At 39.1% G+C, this 26,495-nt stretch overlaps 2 protein-coding genes across 2 annotated transcripts in view; one reads left to right on the top strand and one right to left on the bottom strand.

The window, feature by feature from the left end:
- Positions 1-334, top strand: part of STAB2 (stabilin 2) — a 73,063-nt gene extending 72,729 nt beyond the window's left edge. Inside the window, exon 70 of the mRNA XM_088165410.1 lies at positions 209-334. Within this exon, the coding sequence (XP_088021536.1) occupies positions 209-259 (51 nt within the window). The 3' untranslated portion in view covers positions 260-334. The remainder of the gene's footprint in view (positions 1-208) is intronic.
- Positions 335-1,588: 1,254 nt separating this feature from the next.
- On the bottom strand, positions 1,589-21,487 carry NT5DC3 (5'-nucleotidase domain containing 3). The gene is made up of 14 exons (XM_014876941.2): positions 21,278-21,487; positions 18,276-18,460; positions 15,329-15,403; positions 14,822-14,877; positions 12,581-12,671; positions 10,744-10,881; positions 9,449-9,509; positions 9,112-9,214; positions 8,870-8,971; positions 7,801-7,882; positions 7,386-7,472; positions 6,087-6,227; positions 5,663-5,727; positions 1,589-4,576 (listed from the first exon to the last, which is right to left on the bottom strand). Exons 1-14 carry the CDS (start codon positions 21,468-21,470, stop codon positions 4,315-4,317), a joined length of 1,641 nt encoding a protein of 546 aa, XP_014732427.2. The 5' UTR covers positions 21,471-21,487; the 3' UTR covers positions 1,589-4,314.
- Positions 21,488-26,495: the final 5,008 nt, after the last annotated feature.

Raw genomic sequence — 26,495 nt, 5'->3', positions numbered from 1 at the left:
CGAAATCCAGGGAAGGAAAGACTGCACTCTCATGTACATGCAGAGTCTAAAATCAAAATGCACCATTTTGCATCCAGTAAAAGGACTTGTTTGGTGCAAAAATGTCAGGTGCCAACTCTGCCATCTGTACAGACAAATTTGCCAAAAAGTTACCTTTGTTTCCTAATGTAATGCTCAAGTCTCATTTTCTTTTTATTCTATTTTGTAGGATTCAGATGACCAACAGCTTGTGATGAGTGGTCCTCACGATCAGAATTAAAAACTGAATTTGGCATTAGCCATCTAAAAAACACATTTTTTTTTACACTTACTGTGGAAAAAAAGAGAGCCTACATTACAGGGAATAAAATCTTTTTACAAATTAAAAACCAAAAGGGCACAGCTTTGTTCAAGATGCCTTCTATATAGCTCACAGAGATACCAACTTCTGAAGTGTTTAGCTGAATGTGAGCAGTACCAACTATGAGTGCTAAAACCAAAATTGAGTCTCAACTAACCTACCCAGAAGCAGACATCTCTCCAGGAAAAGCAACTGATTTTCACTCACCTGCTATTTAACTGCTTTTATTCCTCTTCACAGACTTTAAAACGGCCACATGCACACAGAGCCACTTGGCAAATATCCTAAATTTTCTAGTACTCCAGGCTTGTGCTTTCATTTTGGCTCAGTTAGTTAGAACAGGCAAGTGTGAAAGAGAATATGTGGTAAACCCCTACTTTTAAACTGAGAGGGGTTTTTCTTGCTGGCATATTTTCCTGTTAGATAGTCAGCAGCAGGAGACAAACTATCCTGTCTGTCCCCCTTGCCTCCTTTAGCTTCTCTGTCTTTCCTCAGCCTTGGCTTGATCTTTGGTTTACATCTCACCTCACTGTACAAAGGGAAGCAGTGACTGAGGCAGCTTTAGGAAGAAATGCAGGTGATATGAAAGAATTCAAATGAACCATTTTTGTGAAAAGTGGACTATGAAGTTGAACATCCCCTTGCCATGCAATGTCTACATTCAGTTTTTCAGGTCATACAGTGTTTTTACCAAGCACAGCATTAACAGCTGCGTGTGTGTGTGTGACCACACACTACTAGAGATGAATCAAACCTGAGATTTACTCACTGTCACCTCCTTCCATCAAAATATTAAATATCATAATGAGAACACGAAAGAAACCACTAAACAGCAAGAAAAGAAAGGTTTTCTCCCTGGTAGCAGTAACATCCCCTCAGTCTATAGGGGCAGGAAGGAAGCCCAGGAAAGCTTTAGTTACCTCTGGGAACTACCCCAGGAGGCATTCCCTCAGAACAAGGCCGGGGCAAATCCAGGGTTATTGATGCAGCTATCAAGTACAAGGAAGGGAACATAACGTGTAAATACACTCATCTGGATGAAACACACAGACCATTTCAACTCTTTCTCCTGTACCCCTACACAAGCCTGCTTGTTTTCACAGACTTTATAAAGTTTAGAACACAAACACTTAAATGCACACACACATCTAGGAGAGTTTTCCCCACAGAATTCTGCAGTCAATACAACTCATGTTCTTTCCTTCTCCCCAGTCAATCAAAACATTAAGGCTCACAGAGACCAGAAGATAAAGTCCAAGCATTTATTTTCGTAATAATCATTAAATACTTTTATCACAAAAAAAAAAAAAAAAGTTCCACAATTCATTAAACTCTTTTTTTACTGACAGGCTATTCAGCTCTGTGTTTTTGACAGACCAGAACAAAAATTTCGTCTTGCTTTGGTGTTGAAATGAACCATACTACCAAAATTAGTAGACACTTCCCATTAAACATGCCTAAAAATCCCTAAAAATTAGTAGCATAAGGTTAAAATGAGTAATGCAGAGAGCATCAAGGTGAAATAATTCTTAAAATGCAAGATATTTTTACAAGTTAAAAAGCAACACTTTAGCACTGAAAAATAAATAATACACTTGAGTATTCTCACTTAAGTTTCTATTATATATAGTTGGGTCATTTTAAAGAAACATAACCTTTCAATAATTAACTTTTTCATGCAACTGTTTATTTCAATAAGTCATGCAATATAAACAATATTTTACTTCAGTTGGCTGTTGCAACATAGCTTGGTAGAGAAGTTTGATTTCTAACTTAAGGAAGGGGGAAAGAAGAAAATCTTGAAACAAAACGTGCATTTTGTGCACAATACAACCATCCAAGCCAATTAAACTATTCCTGCTTAACACAGGATGAATGTACAGTGGTTTGGGTGGGTCTTTTTTTTAAAGAGTGCATTGAAATCTCTGGAGCGTGAAAGGTGTTACACACACATAACACCAAGTTCAGTTGAAGCTGAGCATTAGGATTAAGAACTGAAGGCAAATCAGGATATTCCCACCTTTGTATTTCATTATCAAGTTATGCTAAATATTTCTTGCACAGCCCCACCAAATCAGCTCCTGCTGATTTGCAACACATTATCTTTTTATTCCAGCAAAACAAGCAGGACAGTCAGATGAACTTACTCATTTCAAGTATATTCATCTGTTTAAACACAGGGGTGTTTAAATCACACACTTCAGTCAAGTTTGAAATAGGAGTATAAGAAAATTATAAAATCTAAACCACCTCTGAGAACTTCGTACTGATTTCAAGCATACAGGAAAACTACTTACAAAATTGTGCAGATATTCTAAATTAGAATACATTCTTTACTTTGCAAACATGCTTTTAAAAACATGAAATATACTGTATATGAAATTCAATCCAGGTACTTGCACATACAGACAGGTTAAAAAAACAAACAAACAAACCAAACCAGAAAACTTTTGGTCAACAAAAGTTTGTTTGCCTGACAATCATGATAGAAAGCAAACGATATCCCAAAATGAATACCAAATGTATATGTTTTGTTAATCACATGCTTTTAAAAAACAAGCCTTTAATAACTAAAATTTGAAAATTATTAATCATATTATGCCTTCTAAAGTGGCTGGGGTGGGAAGCACCACTTCAAAAAAAAGAAACATTTCCTTTGGATTCAGAGAAAGGAAACAATCCTTATTTAAGAACAACTATATAGCAATTCTATAAAGTGCCTCTTTGAGGAAATACATCAACAGATGTTTTCCTTGTGCAAAATAGAGATTTTTCAGCTCAAATCTTTGAAACACATATGCTACCCGGAGTTTGTGCTCATGCATTACTTTCAATATAAGTAATTCAATAAAACTTCTAATCTATACCGAAACTATCTTTGTTTATTCAAAATGTGTACCACTCCTAATTTAGCTTTCAGAACTTGAGCTAAAAATACATCATCAGAAAACTCTGGGTTTCATTTTCTCATTTCTTAGTTTTTCCTTTAAGTCCTTTGCCCATTGTGCGTGTTTACTTTTGACTGTAGAAGTCCATTACTGAAGGCTGTATGAAATACATTCTCTCCTAGGGAACAGCAAAGCCACATCGCATACCACTGGAATAAGACACTGTTAAAATCTTTCAAAGCAGCATTTAGGATCAAACTGTGTTCTGAAGATCTGTCTCCACTCTTTATAGATCTCTCCTGTAAAGAGATCTGTCTCCACTTCAAAATGCAAAACTTCTTGAAACAACTACTACTGGAGAATGAAACTCAAAAAAAAAATTTAAAAAAACGGTACCTAAAAGTTAAGAGAAGGAAGATGAAGCAAGCTACTGCAAGTTTCAGTTTTAGGCTCAGGTCTACCTGCAGCTAAGCACAGACATGGCAAGAATAGAAACTGCTCAGACAGGAGAAAGAGCCTGGGAGCCTGAGGCCAGTGCAGCAGAGCCAGGACACTCCAGCCCGTGGCCCCTCACAGGTAAGGCTCCATCTGTAGCAGCAAGGAAAGGTACAAAGTGTGAGCATCCCTCTCAGTCTCACCCTAAGCTGGTTACTAACTTGTATCACTGAATTGCTAATACTGGATTTAAGCTCTTCTGTGCCAAGATCCATTTCAGGCTTCAGCTGGAGTGCTGAAAGGGCCAGAAAAGAGTGTCCTGGTATTTCTTTGTAAACCACAAGCTGCAGATCAAAGTTTTCAATGAACAAGCAAAAATAACCACCCCAGAACACCAGCAGTCCTCCCTCTTAGATGTGCCCTCCCTCCTGGCCCACTATTAGTTTGGCAGTCCATCATCTCTTCTGTGTGTAAGAGGAGTTTTCACATATCTGAGCAAGAGAGGAGAAAAGCAGGTACAAAGCTTATGAGAATATGTATGAAATACATATAAACCAAGGTAAGAGATTTAAGTGACTTAAATAAAATACAGGTACATTCAAGAAAACCAACAGACATATTTGTCCATTATAGAAACGAGCCACCAGCAGTTTATTTAACCTGAACTGTCTCTTGTAGGAAAGGTATTCTGAATGTACCAGTGCACAGCTGGTCTGACCAGCCAGGAAGTTCATGCTGCAAAGGAGTCCTTCTTGGATAAAATGTGTAATCAGGCTCGTAGTTCAAGAGACAGCTCAGAGAGGCCATGTAGATATCTGCAAACCTAGAGAGACGTCTCAGGAAGTACGTTGGATTCTCATCAGTTCTGAATATGCTTCCAAACTGTGCATTGAAGAAATTCCTATTCATCTCCCTGCCCCCCAAAAAGAGAAAACAAAGACAACAAAGTGAACAGAGCTGTACACATCACCAGCTGGCATCCATAACCTGAAGCAAGCAGATCCTAAAACCTGTTCTATGTATTATTCTCCTGCCATTGTTCTTCAAAACACCAAAATGTGCTACACAAGTTTATCTCTTGCACATATACAACCCAGGTCTAGAAATCACAGCTCTGGAGAGCTTCACACATCTCCCACTAGAGATAATTTGCTTCTGACATCAGAAACATGACATTTCAAGCCTTCTTTTCTAGTGATTGTGAAAGAAGATTTTTGCCTTTATCTAAATTCTAATGGCATCCAATGTTCCAAAGATAACATACTTCTTAAGAAAAGGCAAAGATTTGGTTTAATGCACACAAAAAGTTTAAACATATCTTGGAATTAAGTTCTGGGCATTAGTCACTGCCATGTATCATTCCTATTTCATTTATTCCCAAATTTCTGGGGAAAGCTGCTGGTGGTACAGCTGCTGGCCTTGAAAATTGTGCACTTCACACCACCTGCATTTAGGGATTTCACCTTAATGATAACAGATTATTAGGACTTCTGGCCCTATTACCTATCTTTGTGATAAATCTACTGCTAAATCCAATCTAGCACAGAGCTCAGTTTCTATGTATTCTAAGATGTATTACACACAATCTCCAGAAATCACGTAAAAAACCTGGGAAAGTGACCCAAGTCTTGACAAAAAGTATTTTTTATTCGTGCAGAAGCTGTGTAATCAACAGTGACAGCTGAACACAGAGGGACAGAAGAATCAAAATGAGAGGGAAAGGGATTTCATATGATGTTACCTTTTCACACAGCAAAGTTACATCTGTTCTAAAGACAGAGAACAGGGAAAAGGGTCCATATGTACAAAGGGTCAGAGGGGAGAAGAGCTGCACAAGAGACAGGTAGAATATTGCTTTAAAAATATTTTATCATGTCTGTAACTACCAGGGAATATAAACCAGGGATGAGAAGAAATTGCAAAGAAACCTGTGGAAGACATTGCATAGATCCCTTGACTACCAAAGCATACTGCAAATTCTTCATCCCCTGTGTCTTACCTCATTTCCTTTCTTTCCTTCTTCCATTCTTCTAAAATCATTTGGGAATCAGGATCACGGTGAACCTGAAACGTAAAGTATGGATAACCTGTAATTAAGGATAACTTTGTAAATAAGCCTTTCTATTAATAAACCCTTATCAGCTAACAGGACATGAGCAATAATTCAGAGATCTGTATACAGAACTTATCCACGTGCATTTCAAACAACCAAAAGCAGGACTTGATCCAGGCTGACCAATACAGAAAGGGGACAAGATGTTGAGAAAACTCCTATTGACTAACCACACAAACAATTGTATTTATCTACAGCCCAACACTTCAGCAAGACTGAAAACACTTGCAAACATCAATGTCCAGCATTTAGAAACTTGGCTGGATCCCTTTGGCTCTCCAGAGCTGATCACATACACACACACACAAACCTGCATGTGCTCCAATAATCCTGTCAAGGTTTGCAGCCAGGTCATGGTTTGAATGTACTTTTCTGTGTTCATGATTTTAATCTCCGATCGTAACTCTGGAATAATCGCACCAGTGCGCCAGCCATGCTTCAGGGTCAAGTCCTATTTACCAGGAATTACAAAATTACATTAGATATTAGTCTTAAAAAGAACTACTTAAAAGAAAAGAATCTGGCTATTGTTTATCCCAAAACATACTAACTTGTTTTTTATGTACAAAGAGAAGTATGAAATAGTGGGACTTAACTGTGCCAATGGACAATAGAATTTCATTTCAGATTAAGCATCAAATCCTACATTTTTGAAGAGAGATGAAGAATACACAAGCACTTGCAAATAAACACTGGTTCATTAGGTTTAAAACAAATAGCAGAAAATGCCTCAGTAGACGAGAGCTCTGCTGCTGCCAGCAGCACCTGGAGGAACTGTGCTCTGGGTTTGTGCTGTTTACCCACACCCCCAGCTGACAGAAGGCTACAACCAGAAGCCCCACCTATTCAAGCTCCGCCTGACAAGTACAACACAAGGCAGCTGCCACCTGTACTCTCCTCTCCATTGTACCAGAGCAGAACAGAGCTGTATCCTCCTCTTGGCCCTCCACCATCTGAAGCACACAATGTTACTGTTCTTTTTAAAAGCAGACTGAGGGGAAAATGCTAATCTACTGCTGCTGAAATGTTACCAAAGCTTGGCAGTGAAAAAGTCACATCCAGGCATTCATAAGAAATCAATTACAAAAGAGCCAAGTGGTGGTCACTTACCCTAAAGTAACACTTAACAGAGCATTTGTTCATTAAGATGGCAAAAAAAAAAATCCTAGAGAGTGGGGATACAAATCAGAGCAAGGTCTTGGGAAGAACATTCACAATTAGTGACTAGCAGATTGCCTCCTGCATTCAAAACAGAAGATCATTCAGCTGTCATCCAAGTCAGGCACATCCTGTACATTTGGATATCTGTGTTTACTTCCTATTACATCTGACACAATCAGTATCTGGATCAGAAATACAACCTCGCACATTCCTGACCACAGCTAGTAAACAACTTAAATGCCACAAGTCAGGTGGAAAATAAGGTTGGCATTTTACAGCACCAAGGTTCTTCGCTGAAGAAAAAAAAAAAAGCAATATGGCTTAACTATCAAATTTTGTTGTATTTTAAAATCTCAAAGTGTGTTACATTGAATAACTGGGGAGGAAGGGAGGAAAACTAACAGAAAGCCTCATATTTTCTCTGACTTTGGGAAAGCAATCTACTTACTGCCAAGTCACTGTATATGTGGTCACCAAAGTAGAGAACCTTAGAGCCCCTCCAGCCAGTAAGCTTCAGAAATTCATACAAGTTACCCTGCAGAAATAATGACATGGACATTGTAGCAGCATGTGACTTGCACCTTCACAGGCATGAGAAAGGAACTTACTACACCACAAAAAGTATTTCATATCACAAATCTGTTCTCGGTTCAGACACTATGAATCTCAAATTTTACAGGTGAAAGTAGCACATCAAGAGACTAGGACATACAATATCAACAATTAATTTGTACAACTTCAGACATTAAAATAACTCTCTTAAAGAATGCATCTGCATTTTAGAAGCCTTTATATCCAAAGAAGCTTGGGATTCTAGGAAATAGGTATGAAATTTCAACAGAAAGAATCTATTAAAAGCATACCTGTTTGTAAATCTGGCCTTTCTGCAGCTTGTGAATCTTGTCCCAGAGCAAGACTCCCCTTTCATTCACCTTCCGGAATGGTCTAGAATAGATATACAATTATTATGTTGCTGTAGAAATCCTGACACTTCTTAGGAAATTAAAGTCTTAATATTAAAAATATTCATCTCTCAAAAGGAATAAAAGAGTATCTCTAACATCTGAATTTTGTAAGAGAAAAAGCAAAACTCTAAAACGTCCACTTTAACCAGTGAAAAGCAATGTAACTCTCCAGTATACCTATGACATTTATAAGCAGTTTGAGAACAACTGCTGAGAAGTAAGGCAGAGACCCCAGCAGAGGGGAATAAACAGCATGAATTGTCTGCCACTAAGGAGGAGGGAACACAAAAAAACAGATGTGTAAGAATCTTGCCCAATCCCTCAATTTCCATACCTGGACAACTGAAGATGAGAGAGCACAGGACTGGGGACATGACACATAGCAAAAAGTTTTTTAAAATTAAATGCAAAAAGTAAAGGGAAAATAATCCCACCTCCCTCTATCTTGCTTTCAAATCATAAGGACACATAAAGGAACAGGTCTTTTTCAAGGGTAAAAGTAGGTCATACACATTAGAAATGTGTTTACTTAATCACAACTAGTCCAAATATTCCAGTCTGTCAGCCAGACAGATGCCTTTTAAATATCATGTGTGATGAAAACAAAAAAGACTCAGAAGCAATGGAAGACATTTCCAGATCAGGGTCTGATTTGAAAGGCATCAAGATTTCTCATGTTTATTAGGAAAGAAGCACACTTCAGCAACGTGCAAATAAGATGCTAAGTACAGCTTCTGTGGCCCTAAGTTGCTCCAGTAGACCTGTGACAGCTCCTAGAACCTTCCTAGGAAGAAATAGTAAATATTTAGACTTCAGCATTGGGTGTTGCTGCATTTCATAATGACTTTACCCAGGATTTCATCAAATATTATTTCATTTTACATTGCAGCCAAAATAGTTCCTAACACACTCTATAGCCTTATATGGAAGCGCTGCTTGAATCATTCTTTACTGACTGAACACCCACCTTCGCTTATCGTTGAAAAAGTTTGGTTTTTCAGCCTGGACAATGACCACATCAAAGAGATCCCTCCAGTCCTTCCCAACAATGAACTTCATGCCTTTGTCCCTAAAAAGGACAGAGGCAAATTAACAATGAAGTGTAGCAAAGTGCAGTTGCCCGTGCAATAAAATGAATTATACTAGAGAACCTCATCTTCCCCATCCTTTAAGAATGCATTGTCAAACAGCAAAGAACTGCTCACTTACACAAAGCTGCTGGGACTGTTTGTGATGAGAAACATCTTCTTGCCATGATCAGCCAGCTTTGCTAACACTGCACGAGTTTGTTCGGCATAGCAGATGTATTTCTCTATGAGAATTAGGGAAAACACAGTATTAATTGAGAAAACGCTTGTGAAAAATTTTGGATGCATTCAACCAAGAGTTCAGAACACAAGGTTATACTTAAACACACTTCTGACAAGTGGGAATAACTCTTTCAAACTTTAAAAATTTATAAGTTGTAATCTCCAAATATGGAAGCCAGAAAAATCATATACTACCAGTAAGAAAAGCTTTGAGAGATTATACCATTAGGACTTACCAATATCTGCTTCAATTGCTCTGTACATTATCCCTTTGATATGAACATCCCTGATGGAATCCTGAAAGAAGAGCAATGAGCAGTAAAGAACTTCATCTTTTCAAGTGTTCACCAAATAGCAATGGTAATTTGTTTTTGAAACAACTCGTTTCTTAACACTTCCAATATTACAGAAACACCATGTAATGTGCAATATAATTATATATACATATGTGTGTATATATACACATATATATGATGTCACCAGTAGACAAAGACAAAGATTGTCTTCTGAGAAATGAACTTCATGATTTTGGGAAGTACAAAACCATATAGCAGAGGGGCTGTTTTACACAACTGTTCAAAGTTGCTCAGGAGGGTGAAGTGGGGTGAAAGGCCTCTGCAGAAACAGAGTCATCACAGATTTCCAGTGACCTTTGGAGCAGAACACATTCCTTTCTCCTTACAAAAAAAAAATAGTTGTACATCTGACAGATTTCAGATTAAAATCACTCACAAATGCCCTGATTATTTACATAAGGAATTTATTAACAGATGAAAGAAGCTAAGTGTTTGAAAAAAGTACTTATAAGGCGCTTTGGAGGCATTTAACAGCTCTCCTGATCCAGCTCTATACCAGAAATTTTGCTTAGAATACCACTGTAGGGTTTCCAAAATGCTTGCAATGCTGAATAGTACAGAAATTTCTCTCTGTACTTCAGAGAAACCACAAGAACTGGTCTTTTCTATGTTACATAACCATGACATAAAATTACCTCCTCTGCAGGACACATGCTGAGGAATCAAGAGGGTCAAATTACTCTAGACTAGTACTAGAGCTTTTCTGGTGGAGGAAGAGGTAAACAGGAAAAACAGATAGTTCAAAAGTATGAGGTAGAAAATGACTGTATACTAGCCAAAATGAAAGCTTTAAACTGGAATCCCCTGTAGCCTTTTACATTCCCTATAGCCTGGTAAATCCCTGATAGTGAGAAAAAAAGATATGTTCAACAATAATCAAAATAACTTTTATCACTTTACAAGATCTTCACTTTCCCCCTATTCACCCATCAAACTCATAAAAAGAGCAAAAGCCCTAGAATGTCAGCTTTCAAACAAATTTCAGTTGATTTTTTTCCAAGCTCTACCTTAATTTTACTTATATTTTTACAGTTATATACCCATAATTACTCCATACCAAACATAAGGTGGGGTATTTCACTGAGGCTGGCACAACAGGTGAAAGCTTCCCAAAGTGCTCACAGTTTACACACAAATATACAAGTTGATCTAAATCCTGAATGCTTGACATCTACCTTGACATCTTTGTACAGATGAACAGGTTCATAATCTATGTTGTTTTTCAGAAAATATTCATTCACACAAGAAAGGAGTGTCATTTCTGGCAGGGAAAATATATCCATGAATTGCTTCATTGTATTTCCTTGTGAGCTCTACAGTGTTGGGAAGAGAAGAAAATAAAAAGCAAAGTCAGGCATTTCTCAGATTAGAACGGTTTCATTTTTTCAGTAATCTGTTCAGTAAACACTTCAGCTTAGTTGCAGATATTCAGCTTTTGCCATCCCTACTCACATTGCTACAGATTGTTTTTCAGATAAGACCTTCAATAAAGTTCTCCAACAAAAGTGTTGTGATTAATTCTCCAAGTAAAGTCATCTCATCACTCTTAAGAGCAGTATTTTAATTGATGAAAACAAGACAGTGCTCAGCTAAAATTCAAGAGAAGACCTTCACTAGAAGTCCGCACTTCTGCGAACAAGAGCCACTGATCAATGAGGGTTGGAGTTTTTCTTATCAGTTCAGTGGTTTTTCTAGGAAGTGGAATACTAATTAGGATTGCAAAACAATTTACCTCCTTGAAATGAGATAGTAAAAAGTCCTAAGGATCTACAAAAACTAGCATGGTAACAGAGGAAGAGATTTCTATTCCATAAAAGCTGTAACAATAGTTATGTTTCACAGAAGTGGAGAATCTCATTATATAGCAGCAAATACAGCCCAAATACCTCCCAATAAGAAGGGAGGTAAATCAAGCAGCTCGGGATCAAAGTAACACAGAGCAGAGGTTGCAAGGGATCGCTGGAGGCCATCTTGTCCAAGCCCCCTGCTCAAGCAGGGCCACCTAGAGCCAGCTGCCCACGGCATTGTCCAGATGGCTTCTGAGTGTCCAACGAGAGAGACTCCACAAGCCCCTGGGCAACCAGGCTGTGCCAGTGCTGGGTCAGCCTCACAGCAAAGGAAGCATTTCCTGATGTTCAGAGGAAACCTCCTGTGTTTCAAGTTTGTGTCCCTTGCCTCTTGCCCTGTCACTGTCCTTTATAAGATCAAAGAAAGTATAGACCTAAACAGACCAAGGCATCCCACTGGGAATGCCAGAGTGATATTCACAACTGCTGCAGAGACTAGATCCAGGAATTCTAAATTCAGCTCCTTAAAATAAGAACAAGTGCAAGAACAATAAAATGTTCCACATCACAAAGAAGGGCTTTTCATGTCAACATGAAATTAACATCTGTACATAAAAAGCAGTGAAATAAACTTGGCTTTTTAGCAAAAGGTCAGCTTCATCCTTCATTTGGAGAAGAGGAAGCAACCCACCAGAGGGAAAAAGCAACTTTCTCAACAAAGTTTAGGATTTAACTTAGAAGTGTCATCTTTCATCATTCATCTTTTGTCAAATCCTTTTACTGTCACTCTGCCAGTCTGCATGCAGGAGCTGCCTCCATACACTTACTTGCTGCTACACCAGCTAAGCCATCAGACCACCAGGAAAAAGTAAAGTACATGAACCAGATATGGCTCATTTCCCAGCCTTTATCAGATCCTCTGTGCAACACTGAGCAAGTCACTTGATTTTCTGTCACCTACCACTCTGTCTGTATGACTTGGTAAGGAAATAGAGAAGAAACTACAGCAAGCAGGAGAACAAAAAGTCATTTATCACTTTTGAGGGCAAATTTCACATATAGCACTAAACTAAGTCAACCATATATTGAGAAAATATACTGCTAATTATAATAAGAACAAAATTTAAACCTCTATACTCATGCCAAAAAAAAACCAAAAAAGAAAAATACACAACCCAATAAAAACCCCACACAACCAATTCTAAAGACCAGTTTGTGCTTTTACCTTTCCATAAAAGTCACTCATTTGTTCTAAAGGGACATGGGAACCATCATACATTGCAACGACTTCTTCATCTGGGACAACACTGAGGCCTCTGGAAAACAACACTAGCTTTAGTTCAAAAGTCATATTAAAATCTTCAAGTAATCACCAAACTCTGACAGATTAACACTTAAATCTGGATCTCATAAAAACACTAATAATGTCATAGGAACATTTTTGTTTGTAAGTTAAAACAGCATCTTTCCTTTATCAAACAAGTAACATTTTAACAGACTCATGCACACAGAACACATTCCAATTTTAAGTCCCTTCTACTTTCTTATGGGAAAAAGCTTATCAGTCTCCATTAAAGCTATGCCTCAAGGGTTTTTTTAAAAAGTGGTTAGAACTTCCCATTTCTTAACACAAAGTAATTCCTCACACTGCCTTTTCTTTTATACAGCATTGATGATATGATAGTGTTTAAACCACATTATTCTGCAGCATGACCTTGAAGATTTAAGGGAAAGAAAATCACACACAACCACTTACTAAACAAGAATTTCTTTTAAACTGTAAGACCAGTTCAGTTTCCCAAAACTTACAATTACTTGAAGGATGATAGATAATTAAAACATTCAAATATAACAACAAATGGGGAGAAGAAGATAATAGCTGATAAACTCTGGGGAGATGTTAGGAGAGTTAAAGGCTTTAGTTTGATTCTGAATGTTTACAGCATCAAGCATCTTGCACTAAAGCATCTAAAAGACTGTAGGCATGCAAACATCCTCACCAGAGACCACAGAAGTGTTGAGATTTTACTTAGGATTAGAAAAACACTAATGCAAACCAGATCAGCTGGTCTCCTTTTTCCAAACCTACTTATGGTGTTTCACAGCTTTGTAAAACAGATCATTATTTCAGTGCCTCCCTTTCTTGGTCTGACTAGGACGTGTTGCCAGGCATTAAAATAAAAATAAATTAATTCAAAAGCCTAGTGCTTTCAGTGCTTAGAGTCCACACCAGCTTTGCAGTGGAAAGGACTCATTCAGGGCTTCTGTGGTGGCAGAGTCCCACATTAACCAGCTCTTTTACTGCACTTCTGTCCCCACACCAACTGGGACACAACTCTGAGCTGTGGCTGGCAGAACTCCAGCATTCAAGTCAGTCTTGTGCACCAACAGGGCAGATAATACTTGGGTTTTGTAACATACAGAGTTCAGTATCACATCCTCCACAGCAAAAAAACAAAGAAATACAACCAAAATACAAACCAGATACCAAGTAACACCATCAGAATTAAGGAGGTACCTTCTGGTCTGCAGAGAGCTATGCCAAGTGCTATTTGAATACTGCTAGAGGAAACACTTGTGCATCAGGAACTACTTAAGCACAGATCAACAGAGGACAATGTGAAAACCACAGTGGAGAGATGACTGACTAGGCAAAGCTATAGATTACTTTTACCACAAGACTCACAGTCTTGACACAGTTCACAGTGCAGCTGTAGAACCACACATCATCTTGACATCGGCCCTCGTGGCCTTCAGCCTCTCTTTTCCTCAGATGTTTGGGTAAACAGCATGAAGATCTGGTGCAAATCATTTCCTAGTCACATCCCCTTTTGGACCCCAATTTGTGTGTTTTGTCTTAAGGGTGGGTGGGGGAAAACAACTGAGAATGCAACAGAATAAAACTGAGTCAAAGTCTTTTTGTCCAATGACTTTAGGAAAGGTGGTCTGGCTTCTTGTCTCATTTAAAATCTGTTACCAAGCGTGGTCTAAGTCCGATTTGGTTGATGTGTCCAAACTTAAAAGCTCTGTGCAAACACAGCAGGACTTCTCAAGTGTCTCCACAACCACACCAAAGTCATGCTATCAGGCATTCTGTGACAATTATTTACACAGAAAACAACAGCAGAGAAGACATCAGGGTATTTTTAGATGTCTTTCAGCACAATTTAACAGCCGGAAACAAAGTGAGTCAGCACTATGTGACCAAGCAGCTTGCCAATTCTCCTAGGGCTGGACTGGGGAATCAGCTGTGCTGGATCAGGCAGTAGATGTGTACACGTCCGTGTGTACACACAGAGGTGCAAAGAAAACTCCTTCCAGCAAGGCTGCAGTGCTCATTCATGTCTGTGCCCATTGGGGCACAGCTCCTGGTAAGAATCCGAGCTGCACACTAATAAATGCAATTAAAAGACACACAAAGTAAAAGCATACATTGTTATTATAAAGAAAAAATAACTTTACCTACCTGTAAACTGTTCCCAGCTGAATATAATGAAAAGCATCAATCTTCATTAATAATGCCTTGCAGTCAAAAAAAGAAAAGAACAGTTTTTATCACTTCAACTATTTGACATGAAATTACAGAAGTCAAAACAGTTATCTACAACCTTTCTGCCTCAAGAACACCTTAGCACTCTCCCTTCACAGCTTCCAAAACACTTTTATCAATGACTTTTACCTAGTTTTATCCTGTTGTACCCTAAGTTATCTTTCCCCACCCACCATGAGGACAAAAATGTTCTACTTAAGAGTCATTTAAAAAAAAATATTATTCTTATTGATGATGTCAGTAACAGTAATAACAGTAATAATATTAACAATAAAGAATAAAGCTTGTTTAATCTTTTCTCTTTAATAGCAAGCTTTACACATCAATGCAGAGTGAAAAGTTGAAAGGCTTAAAAGCTCTCTCAATTTACTTTGGCTAGGGTCTCAGCACTACATAACTCATCACAAAGTTATTTATACATACCCGGTGCACATCATAATGAAGTCCTCTAATGGCAAAATTTGGATCATAATCATATTTTCTTATTTCTGCAGGATACTAAGAAAAGAGAGCAATTATTTGACTTAAAAACCACAATCAAAACAATAAAAATTGTTTCTGCAGAATTTTAAAAGTCTAAGTTTTCTATGCTTCTCATTAGCTGTAATCATTTAGGAGAATTTTTCATAGGCTGGCGAGATTTGCAGGAACATATGTCTGCAAGACAAGTCAAACACTTTTCCAAAATCCAAGGTCATTATTTTAAATCAAAGGCCATCCTGTTACCTGAAGTTAGACATCCAGGTAGACTGTAGTGATTACCTTTGAACATCAGCCTCTTGTTCAAAAAAGTTAATATAATATATTCTTAATGCATTCTTCATACATTAAAAAAAATTCATTTAGAGATGCACATGAATTGAATGTCTGTCATGTACTCTTCCCTCAGGCTCTTTTTATACAGTGTAGGTAGCTCACACCATTATACAGTGTGAACTGCAGTCCAACATTTTTCAGTACAAGATCATTTTCAGTCAACTGTAATTTTGTCCTGCTTTAAACACAGGTTGCCATGAAAAGAAATATTAGGTGCATGTCTTGGGCTAAGGGTTTTGTTCACTTGTTTTTAAAGGGTGAAATGCCTCAGTAGTTTCAATAAGGCCTGAGAAAACTATAATTTCCTACACTAAGCCACTGAAAGGCAATCCTTCATTTTCTTCCCACAGGCTATAGCAGCCTTAGAACCTGACGTTGTTTTTCACCTTCTCTACAACAGTCTCCATACATATATGGCTAATTCACAAGCCTTCAGGGGGAAACGTGCATTGTGCAGCTTCAACAGAGCCTCTAGCCACTTTACAAGAAATGAACTGTCATTTCCCCCCGAAGTTCTTATCTTGCTGAAGAGGACTGGCTCTGGAACTGCTGTAGATTGCATTTGTACTGAGTACAGGCATCTACTGAGTACAGTTAAAGAAAACAGCCCTATCACCCCCACACTAGCACTTCCAGAAAGCGTGGGGCAGGCTACTGATCTGAATGAAGAGCAGCATCCAAAACCTACAGACAGGCTGGAAGACGAATAGCTCTGGCCAGGGAACATGAAGCAGAGGCACAAGGGAAATCATCAGGGAATGATAAATAATGTGACCAACTAAAAACTACCATGCACTGCATGTGCCCCAAATCAACCACTTCAAGAATGTACAATGAAATTCATTTCTGACTTCATCAAATTTCTGCACACTTGACTTGCTACTTTAAATTTATTCTACTAGAAAGTTGTCTTTTTGGACACATGCAAGTACATATGAGAAAAAAGACTGAGCTCATCCTGGCATACAAATCAAAGCTTCCTTGCAAACCAAACAAAGAAATAATAAAAATGGTACTGTTTGCTTACCCCACTTTTAGTGGGGACAAATATAACTGGACTGAAACAGTAGTCCTGATAAAAAGGCACAAGGCCTGTGCATGAGGAAAGAAATAAACCCAGGAGCAAGAGCTTACACAGAACACCTGTTGCCACCTCTGTGCTTAGCATTAAATTGATGTTTATTCTCTTGGACAATTCTTTGCTTCCTACACTGCATTTTCCAATTTTTGATGTATTACCTCCCACTGGTAAAATTGGCTCTCTTTTGATCTCGCTGAGACAGTCATAATGGATACTATCTAGAGGGTCTTTTTCTAATGGTAAAGGCAAAAAAATATTAACAGTATAAGCAGCTAAATTCCAAAAGGAGACAATTTCAATAAGCTGTCTCAAAAAGTAACTACAGCTTTGTTTAGTAGAACTCAGGAGATTTTAACCAAGACAAACTGAAAACCTATTGCTACCCAAATCCGCTCAAATAGTAAAGGCAGAACGCCATTAGAATTTTTGTCTACAAGAATTAATCTTGACTCCTACAGTAACACATTTTTTTCCAAGAATGTAGCTTTAATAAAGCATATTTACACATCCCACAGAAAATGCTATGAAGACATGCCAAAATTGCAGGGGGATAAAGCTGTGTATGCATGTAGCACTCATGAAGTTTTGTTTGCTCTTCCAAGGATATTTATAGGTGTTTATATATAGCTCCTAACCTTTAGATTCAAATACGAAAGTAGAGTAACACCACGCATTCAAATTTAGGTTGCATAAAAATACACAAGCAGTTTTATTAAGATACTCCATGGACTTTTTGTCTTTTCCTTTCCTGCAAGTCCTACAGTTTAATTAACTTTGCTTCTTTTAGTCCATTGACTTTTTTCGGTCTTTCTCCCAGCAATACCTTGAGCTTCCCAAGCCACCCATCTCCCCCTCCACTTCCTGACACACGGGAGCTTTTCCCATCCCCAAACGAGACAACAAGCAGCTCCAAACTGCCTGAATGTCAAGTGGTCACTGATGCAAGATCGCTGCTTGGAGAGGCAGGAAGGCAGTGCTCTGAGCTGAACACTCCCTTGTATCCAGGCTCTGATCACTGCACACGCTGCCCCTTGAGCCAAGGCAGCCGAAATTCCAGGTACACACAGAGCACTCCGTGCAAGCAAAGCCCTGCTATAAAGTCCAGCTAAAAATATTTCGCAGGGAAATTAATTGCTGCACTCACAGCAAGGGATGAAACACATTAATGGTAATTTTTAAGCTTCTTATTTATTAATGTGACGCCAATAAATGACAATCAGGAACAAACAACAAACCATATGCCCACATAAAAAAATAAGACAAATATAACTGTATTCCTTAACAGACTGTTCTCTGCTCAAAACTGCAGCTGAGAATAAAGCAGGGCTTCTGTTGTGCATGTGTAACTGTTGTTGCTATAAGGGAGTCAAGCTAGGACTGAGACATGAAAAGATGATTTATGCCTCTCAATCAAAAATTATTTATTATACCTTTTATTCATTAATGTATTGTTATTACATTAATTGTACTTACCCGATGCTCATTAATAAGAAGATCTCGAGCAGCATTGAATATGAGTGTGTGCAGATGTTTAGAATAAAAGACCAAGGTGTAGTCATAATCGAATCCATAAATTTCAATGTCTGACAGGCTCATTTCATTGTTTGAAAAAATAGCATCTGGATTCAGCATGTTACTCATAATTGAAGGAACCAACTCTGTGAACAGGGGAGAAGAAAAAAAGTTATAGCAGCCTTGTAGTTTTATTTAAATAAAGACATAGAAATCCATTAGCAACTGCTAAATATAGATAAATTATGATGGAAACTATCAAACTAATTCACACTAAGCAGCTAATCCTTAACAATACGATGCTATTGAATATGCTGTCCCTAACTTGTCTTGGTGATCCCTAGTTTTTATCTGGAGAACACTTTTCTCTGCAATCCAAATTTGAACAGAAGATGCATTTTGGCATCTTGCTTATCAGAGAACACCAGACATAATTTTTCGCTAACTCCATTAACACATTTATTAATGTTTTTGAAAATGAATTTGGAATTGAAGAATATTATTGTATTATTATTACTACTAGCCTAGGAGCCTTGTCTTTTCCTCCCATCACTCCATCCAGTTCCTGTCCCTGAAGCAGAACTGACATTGTTTTAATTTGATGTTGCTTTATTTTTTGTTCCACCATTTCAGGGTTATCACATTAATCAACTTCAACTCACACAAACAAACTACATGTGACTGTATACATAACAACTATCACATACACATTGTTGTGTTTATTAACCTCCTAGAGAATCAGAAAACCAAAAATACTCTGCTTATTTTCTACACACACACAATGTGCACACCACGTCCATTTTTAAGGGTATGTTTCTGTTGATATTTGATGGAAAACTACACTGACTGAGAAATTAAAACCATGACATAATAAGTAACTTTAGGACCAACACCAATGTCAGTATTAAACATTAAGAGTGTTTATATTTCTTGTTTACAAAACTTAAAAGAGCAACATTAGAAGGTTAAATGCTGCTCTCCTGGCAGCGTAAAGCACGAGCATATTTTCCTTCCTTCGTTTCTCATATACTGTCTTTATACTCCACACTTCTCTACCAGTAGAAAAAAATGGGGAACATTCATCTTAAACCTTTGCTTGGAAAGGTGAGTTTAAAGGGTAAGTGCTTTGTTTGGCTACTTTCTACATAGGTCTAAAAGGAATTGATCAAGCTTCTCTCAAAACCTTCAGCTCTGAGGACAGATCCCTACGTGCTCCACCATTGAAAATATCTCAACAAGGCAGATAGGCGTGGGGGCTTCAGATACAGACACTCAAGCCTTTTAATTTTTAAGAGAGGGGAAAAAAGCAAATTCACTGAGTTTAATTCCAAACTTCAAATAAAGCCCAGCAATCAAATCAAATGCAATTTGACATGCTACAATTACGCAAACATTCCTACCTAAAGAAAGTGCCATAGAGCATTCAATTAACTTGAGGTCATAAGCACAGTTTTTAATCAACTTCCAAAATCATGTTACAACACCCGTTCCTGTATTATAAAGTACTTTTTCAAATGTCAATTGTGCAGCTTGGCGATTCAACACTTGTTTTAAAAATAAAGATATTTATGTAGCTATATATAGATAAAAAGACACTTCAGCTGAAAACTAGCTTGACTGGTGACTGTCTGAAAACAGACAGTACAAACAGTTGGCAGCTATTAGGCATTCTGGCCAGCAGACAGCATCACAAGTGCTATAAAACTTGGGTCAAAAAACAGGAGAGCCTTGTAGCCTTGTCAATCTCAATAACTAACTGACATATCACATACTTGAAGTGACTTAGGTTGTAATATAATAGCCTGAAATATTCTAGAAGCTGTTGCCTCATCTTTCGCCAACTCACACCCACTGACCAACTTATTTTCTCACAACGTTACCCTACCTCAGCTCTTAAGTATTATTTGGGTGTGGTTTAGAACATGAAAAAGTTTATTCCAAAAACAGGAAAAGAAAAAACAGATTCAAAATAAAAGGCACTTCCCTTCTTCCTATCCCTTATCTCACCCTCTAAAGCAGACCTCTCTTGAAATCACTAACACAGCTTTTAATTTCACTTCTGAAACGCTGACACCATTTGACATTCACAAACGCGTTGTTTGCACCTAGCGCTGTGAAGTCCCAGTTCACATTCAAGACTCCCAAGTGCAGGAAAACACAGCAATTTCTTTTTTTAAGGGCAAAACATGCAATCTAAAGCATTATCCACCACCACTACAGGACATGCTCTTCCACCTGGTACCGAAGAACGCACTCTGTCTCTTTTTCTTTCAGCTTTCAGAAAAGACCACATTTTCAAGCAAGTATTTTCTTGGTAATTCTTTTCCCATCGGAGCAAGGGCAGAATCAAGCAAATATTTTTCCCCTAGCTTTCTGCCTGGCTGAGCTGAAGAACAAGGCTTCCGGGCGCTTGTATTGTACCGTGAGCATTTTATAATGCCTTGCACACTGCTACAATGGAACCACAGGTGAAATCAAAAGAGCCGTCCACAACTTCACAGCATTTTCACTTTTTGGAAGGGCAGCCTAATTCGGAATAGTCGTGTATATATATATAATAATCAATGAGATGACCAACTTCTCGATTTTCTTCCTACATTTGCTTTTCTACACACAACACACCTCCAACACCTGGCTCTTAGCCCAGCCCAAGCTGTGCCGTGCCAAAGGCGCTCCGGACGGGCGATGGTGTGAGGGCAGGATGAAGGCACAGCCGCCCCACAGCCGTGTCCCCGCTGTCCGGCCCCAGCCCCACGGGGTGAGGGTCTCCCCGCGCTGCCGCTCCGGCCCTGAGCACACACGGGAGCGCAGAGCACACGGACGGAGCCGCTCCTCGGCCCCCGGACCCTTCCCGCTCTCCCGCAGGCTTCGCCCTTGCTCCGCTCCCGGCCGCCACCACGGATCCGCTCCCTCCGGCCCGCTGAGGGAGAGCCGCGCCGCTGCCGCCCGCGGGCGCCGCTCACCTTTGGTGACCCTCTTGGCCTCCTTGTAGCGCGACCACAGGTAGCTCTTCATGTCGGGCGACGGCTGCTGCTGCTGCTGCGGGGCCACGGTGCAGAGGGGAGCGGCGCCCGCGGCGGGCAGGACGCGGCCCCGCCGCCCGCCCGCGCCCGCCCTGCCCGCCGCCAGCAGCGCCCGCGCCGCCACCGCTGCCATGCTCCGCGCTCCGCCGAGCCGAGCCGCCGCCGCCGCCGGCTGAAGTCACTTCCTCGGGCCCCGCCCCGGGCAGGGAGGCGGGCCCGGCCCCGCAGGTAGCGGCGGAGGCAGGGCTTGGCCGGCCCCTCGCCTCGGCCGCCTGCGCTGGGGGGGCTCGACTGCACCGACCAGAGGTGCGGAGGGGCTCAGCGCGGCCCCGGGCGCGCAGCCGGTGCGGCCGGGCCCCGCGTCTCCGTCTGCCGTCCCCAGGAGGGAAAGCAGCGTCCCCTCATCCACCGTCACCGCTTATCAGCGCTCCTGGGAGCTGCCGGGGGAACAAACCCCGACCTCATGGCTCTGCTGCTCTCCAGGTCTCTGCTGTGCTCGGAGCTGCCTGGGATTCTTTCACCAGAAACACCGCATCAGCAGCAAATATTTACCTCTCCTTGTACTCTCGCTTTTATTTCCCAAGTACCATATACACCTGCTTACATCTGTAATAAAATAAGCTCAAAACACAAGCTGCAAGTAAAATACACAGACATTGTATTGCTGTTTCGAAGCCCCTCATGTCCTTGCGAAGCACTAGCCACTAATAGCTGTAGACCCTGGCAGTATAAGAATTTGAGCCATATCTATTATACATGAAGAAATTAAAAAAAAAAATTGAAAAGAACTTAGACCATACATGGATGAAGAAGAATCGGACCAGACCACTGCCACAGCAAACTGGTTACAACTCCACATGCGGAATTCCTGATGTGCTCAGAAACTTGTTACAACAATGGGAACATAGTCGTTTTCCAGTACAGTAAACATCGAATACAACTTGTTACCATTTCAAAGAGATCTAGATAACCCATTGTTACTTATGTCTGGAAGTTACTCAGCCGTTCACCCCCATCCATCTGAAAAAAAAAAAAAAAAAAAAAAAAAAAAAAAAAAAAAAAAAAAGCAATCCTATACAAAACTGAAGGATTTCAGACTAAATACTGCTCTGAACATTCTCTTTGTTTTTCTTTTTTTAACAAAGAATGGCACTCACATTATTTTTACAGGCAAAACCACAACAAACTGAAAGGAAAATAATCACTAATTACTAATCTGGTACTTGCCTTCTTTGCTGCTCCTAGTCTGAGAATATTTTTGCAGAACCCTGCAGCTGACAAAATTAAAATTCCCATTTAACTTTCAGCGTCAGATTTTCCATGTACAACTGCAAAAAAAAACTAAGTCATCTATGAAATTATAAGACTTGTAAAAGTCATTTTGAATTTATGGCATAGTTCTAGAGTATTGTAGGTTTACTTGTCAGCCCAACTCTTCATCACCGTTAACAAAACAGAAATATATAATAACTGGACAACTTTTTAAATCCAGCCTATGGGTTAATTGATCCCACATGCAATTCAATATAAATTAATAGAAAAAACCTTATTGTTCTTCTCCTGAATACAGCCTAGCCTGGTCTCCAAGTCCCAAGACTATAAATATTGTGAACAATAACCACTTCTTTAGGTGAGGCATTCTCAAGGAAGAATTACAAGAACTCTGAATAATACAAGGAGCATTTACAAAGAAGATATTTCCAGTGGTCAATGTGTTGACACAGGTGTTGTTTGTTGTGCCATAAGCATTAAGAGAATACTGCAGAGACAGTGACACCTTCACTGTGACACCAGCATTAAGGTTAGAAAAGTCTAATAGAAATCTGGAAAAAGACAGTGCAGGGTTCTGTAGCACTCACTCATCTCTCGAAACCTCAAGGCTTTAAATTCTCACATTAATTTATTTTTTATATTATCAGACTAGAATGCTAATACTTCTATTTCTTCTGCAAGCAGGTGCAAGACAGAGCCTTGGATGTGCAAACTATTATTGTTGATAGAAATCCCATCTTTGCTGCAGTCAGTTTAGGTCCCCAGATAACCAGGACTAACCAATAAAATATCATTCTCCCTACCTATCAGACAACATGTTTTTCTAATGCCTGATGTATGCAATACAAATAAAAAGAAAAGTAATTTTCTTTATGTAGTTCTGTTAGCAAAGGCAACTTGCATGGGGCATTTGGCCAGCGAGCTATTCTCATAAATCAAACTAATCCCTAAGTGTTAGCAGTGAGACTAGAGACAGAACTAAAACATGAAGTAATGGTGTTTAAAAATAAGTTGCAAAACAACTAAGCTTCAGACAACTCTATTCTTTCCTGTGTCTGCTGGTCTCCAAGTAATGACTCAAATATTGGAAAATATGTGATAATATAAACTGGTATGAAGGAGCACATGTGGAAATTAATTTATCTTTATTTGGGGTCCACATTCCTTCTTCCAATACTTAAATCAGCTTTTATTTAAGCAGAAGAAAACACAAGAAGTAGAGGATGTCAACTTCAAGAATTTTTTTCTAAAACAGCACTTACCACGAAATATGATCCTGCAGGCTAATGCTACTCTAAATACTTCTTAATCAGATCAGTCTGAGTGATCCTAAAGACGAGTAACTGTGATGAAACAATGCACAAAAGAACCCAGACTTTCCCTCATTTTACTGTCAGAGTTGACCACATCCATGATACTTACTTGGTGCAAACTGAAAGGTGTTTAGGTATGTCTGAATATTAAAAAAAAAATTAAAAAAAAAGAAAACCCCATACCCAGCTGAACGAGTTTCACAGAAGAATTACCCTCCAAAGAAGAACCTCAGAAATCTGTCTTACAGAACAAGAGAGAGCATAGGCCTAAAATGAAAATGGCATGAGTTTTTCATGTACATACCACATAAGCTGATTTATATCTGGCATCCCACTATTATTCATGGCCTGTGGAATTAACTAGGACTTGGATGAGGATAATAGACATGATTTCTTTCAGTTAAGGAGAATACTTACAAACGGTTTCACTTTTGACTGAACTTTGTGACCAGGAGTAATTCAGAGAGAGGCTGCACAGTATCCTCATTCACAAACACCAGCTCTTTTAGCACTGCTGAAGGCTTAGGACACAGATGCCATGTGATCTCTGCAGGTGCATACATAAAACACCTCTGAGAACCTATGAAGTGTTTTGTGTATGTTACAGATGAGAGGTCAGACACCACATCTAATTTCTTGGATTTGAAAATTTTGTTGACACAGGGAAAACACACAAATCTCCCTGCAGCCTACTCAGCCCTGCCAGCTATTTCCCACATCTGAGATCACTGAGAGCACTCAACACCTCAGAAACCACTTGGCCAATAAAGACACTCCTGCACTTAAGTCACTGAGGCACGTATTTCTAAGCAGCTTGTACAGCCTTCAACTAAAGCCTCTGACTGGGCTAAGAGATACTGCAATTCATTAAAGCACCATTAAATGAAATTAAAATGCAATGCTAGGAAAGCTGACAATGTCTTACTGCAGCTTCTGCGGTGCAGTGTTCCAAACAGAACAGCTTTATTGGCAATAAAAACATTTGACAGATGCTGTCAGACAGTTGTTTATCGCAGAGGTGAATGACCTTGGACTGACAGAGAATGGGCAAAGGCAGCACAGAAACAATCTCCTGTGGAAGAACAAAGAACAGTCTCTTACCACCCTAAAAGATTCTGAAGAATGTTATTTTCATCATCTTTATTATAGTTCCTGCTTATGTAAATTTTCCTAAATATGTTTGTAAAAATTATTTTGCTTTTTTACAGAACCACCAGATGCTATTGAGCCAAGTCTTCTTGGAAACCATTACCCTTTTATATTCCCTTTAGCCAGAGTACCTCTCCCTCTAACAAATGTTTCCATATAGAAATTTTTGCCTATGTTTTATCCCAATATGCTTTTCATTTTGGTATTGATACTTAAAAATAAGTGGAATTCTGTTCATGTGCACCTATTTGGTAAAAGCATCTAACTCTTTGGAGAAAAATCCTGTAAGAGCCTGAGCTACTTACTTGCTTCCATTACTTCTATCTCAATAATAAGACACCACTTGAAATTAATTTGCCACATCTAATATGGAAAAGAGAGAATAAAAACACACACTAGCCAAGCATATTAATACATGGTTAAAATGAGAGCAGAAAAATAAAGCAACTGAAATATATCAGAAATATTAGTCTCTGCAGTGTTCCTCACAAACTTCAATATAAAGCAGATCTGAATACTTTCAGTGTTACATTTCCACAGCACAGCTGGGTAGAGTAGATTCTGACTATTTAGGTCTGCCTGGTGAGCACTCGTCAGCTGTCCCTCCTCCCAGAAGAAAATGTGTAATCCAAACAAGTTATGAGATTTCCTGGTAAATGAAGTGGCACAATTTTACTACCCAGGCACCTGGGAGCGTGAATTCTCATACATTATTCCATCCACTACACCACACATCCTAAAAACTTGCCAAAACTATCAATATGTTTTAATAAAATTTGAAATAGCACACAGTTTGTACAGACTTTAAAAAAACCCCAAAACAAACCACAACCAACAGACAGATCCAGTAATAATACAGAATAATCTGAGTTGTAAGGTACTCAAAAAGGATCATCAAATGAAGCTCTTAAGTGAAAGGCCCATCCATGGATCAATATTAAGCAATCCTAGATAGGGATGCAAGTTTTGTAACTGCTTTTGCCCAACTTCCTAGCTTTGCAGCCTAAGAGTACATTAAGATTAAATGGCAATTAAAAAAAAACCAAAAACATGCCACATCTTTTTTTTTTCATATGAGATAGTTTTAAACTATAGATGCACTTGGGAGCAAACTTAGCAGAGGAGTTAGAAGCCTGTCATTATTCTCTGTTGATACTATCCAGTATAGCACAGGCTACCTGTTATGTGACAGGTGAGCACTTAGCTAGCATGTGGTACAATGAAGTCTGAGTCTGCAAGGTAAAAAATAAGCAATCTTGAATTATTTTATACCAAATCTCAAAACAAAAATGCTGGCAAAGCAGGTACAGCCAAGTGTGTCTTTACTTAAATTCACAGTGGACAGGAAATGCAAAGGAACACTCTACAGAGACCATCACACTGTCTGGAAGATGGAGCACATCCTAAATGCCTGTCACCTCCCA

The sequence above is a fragment of the Sturnus vulgaris genome, chromosome 5 (assembly GCF_052056855.1).
Source record: "Sturnus vulgaris isolate bStuVul1 chromosome 5, bStuVul1.hap1, whole genome shotgun sequence".
Taxonomy (NCBI): domain Eukaryota; kingdom Metazoa; phylum Chordata; class Aves; order Passeriformes; family Sturnidae; genus Sturnus; species Sturnus vulgaris.
The sequence above is the reverse complement of the archived record's forward strand: the minus strand, read 5'-3'. Positions and strand labels throughout refer to the sequence as shown.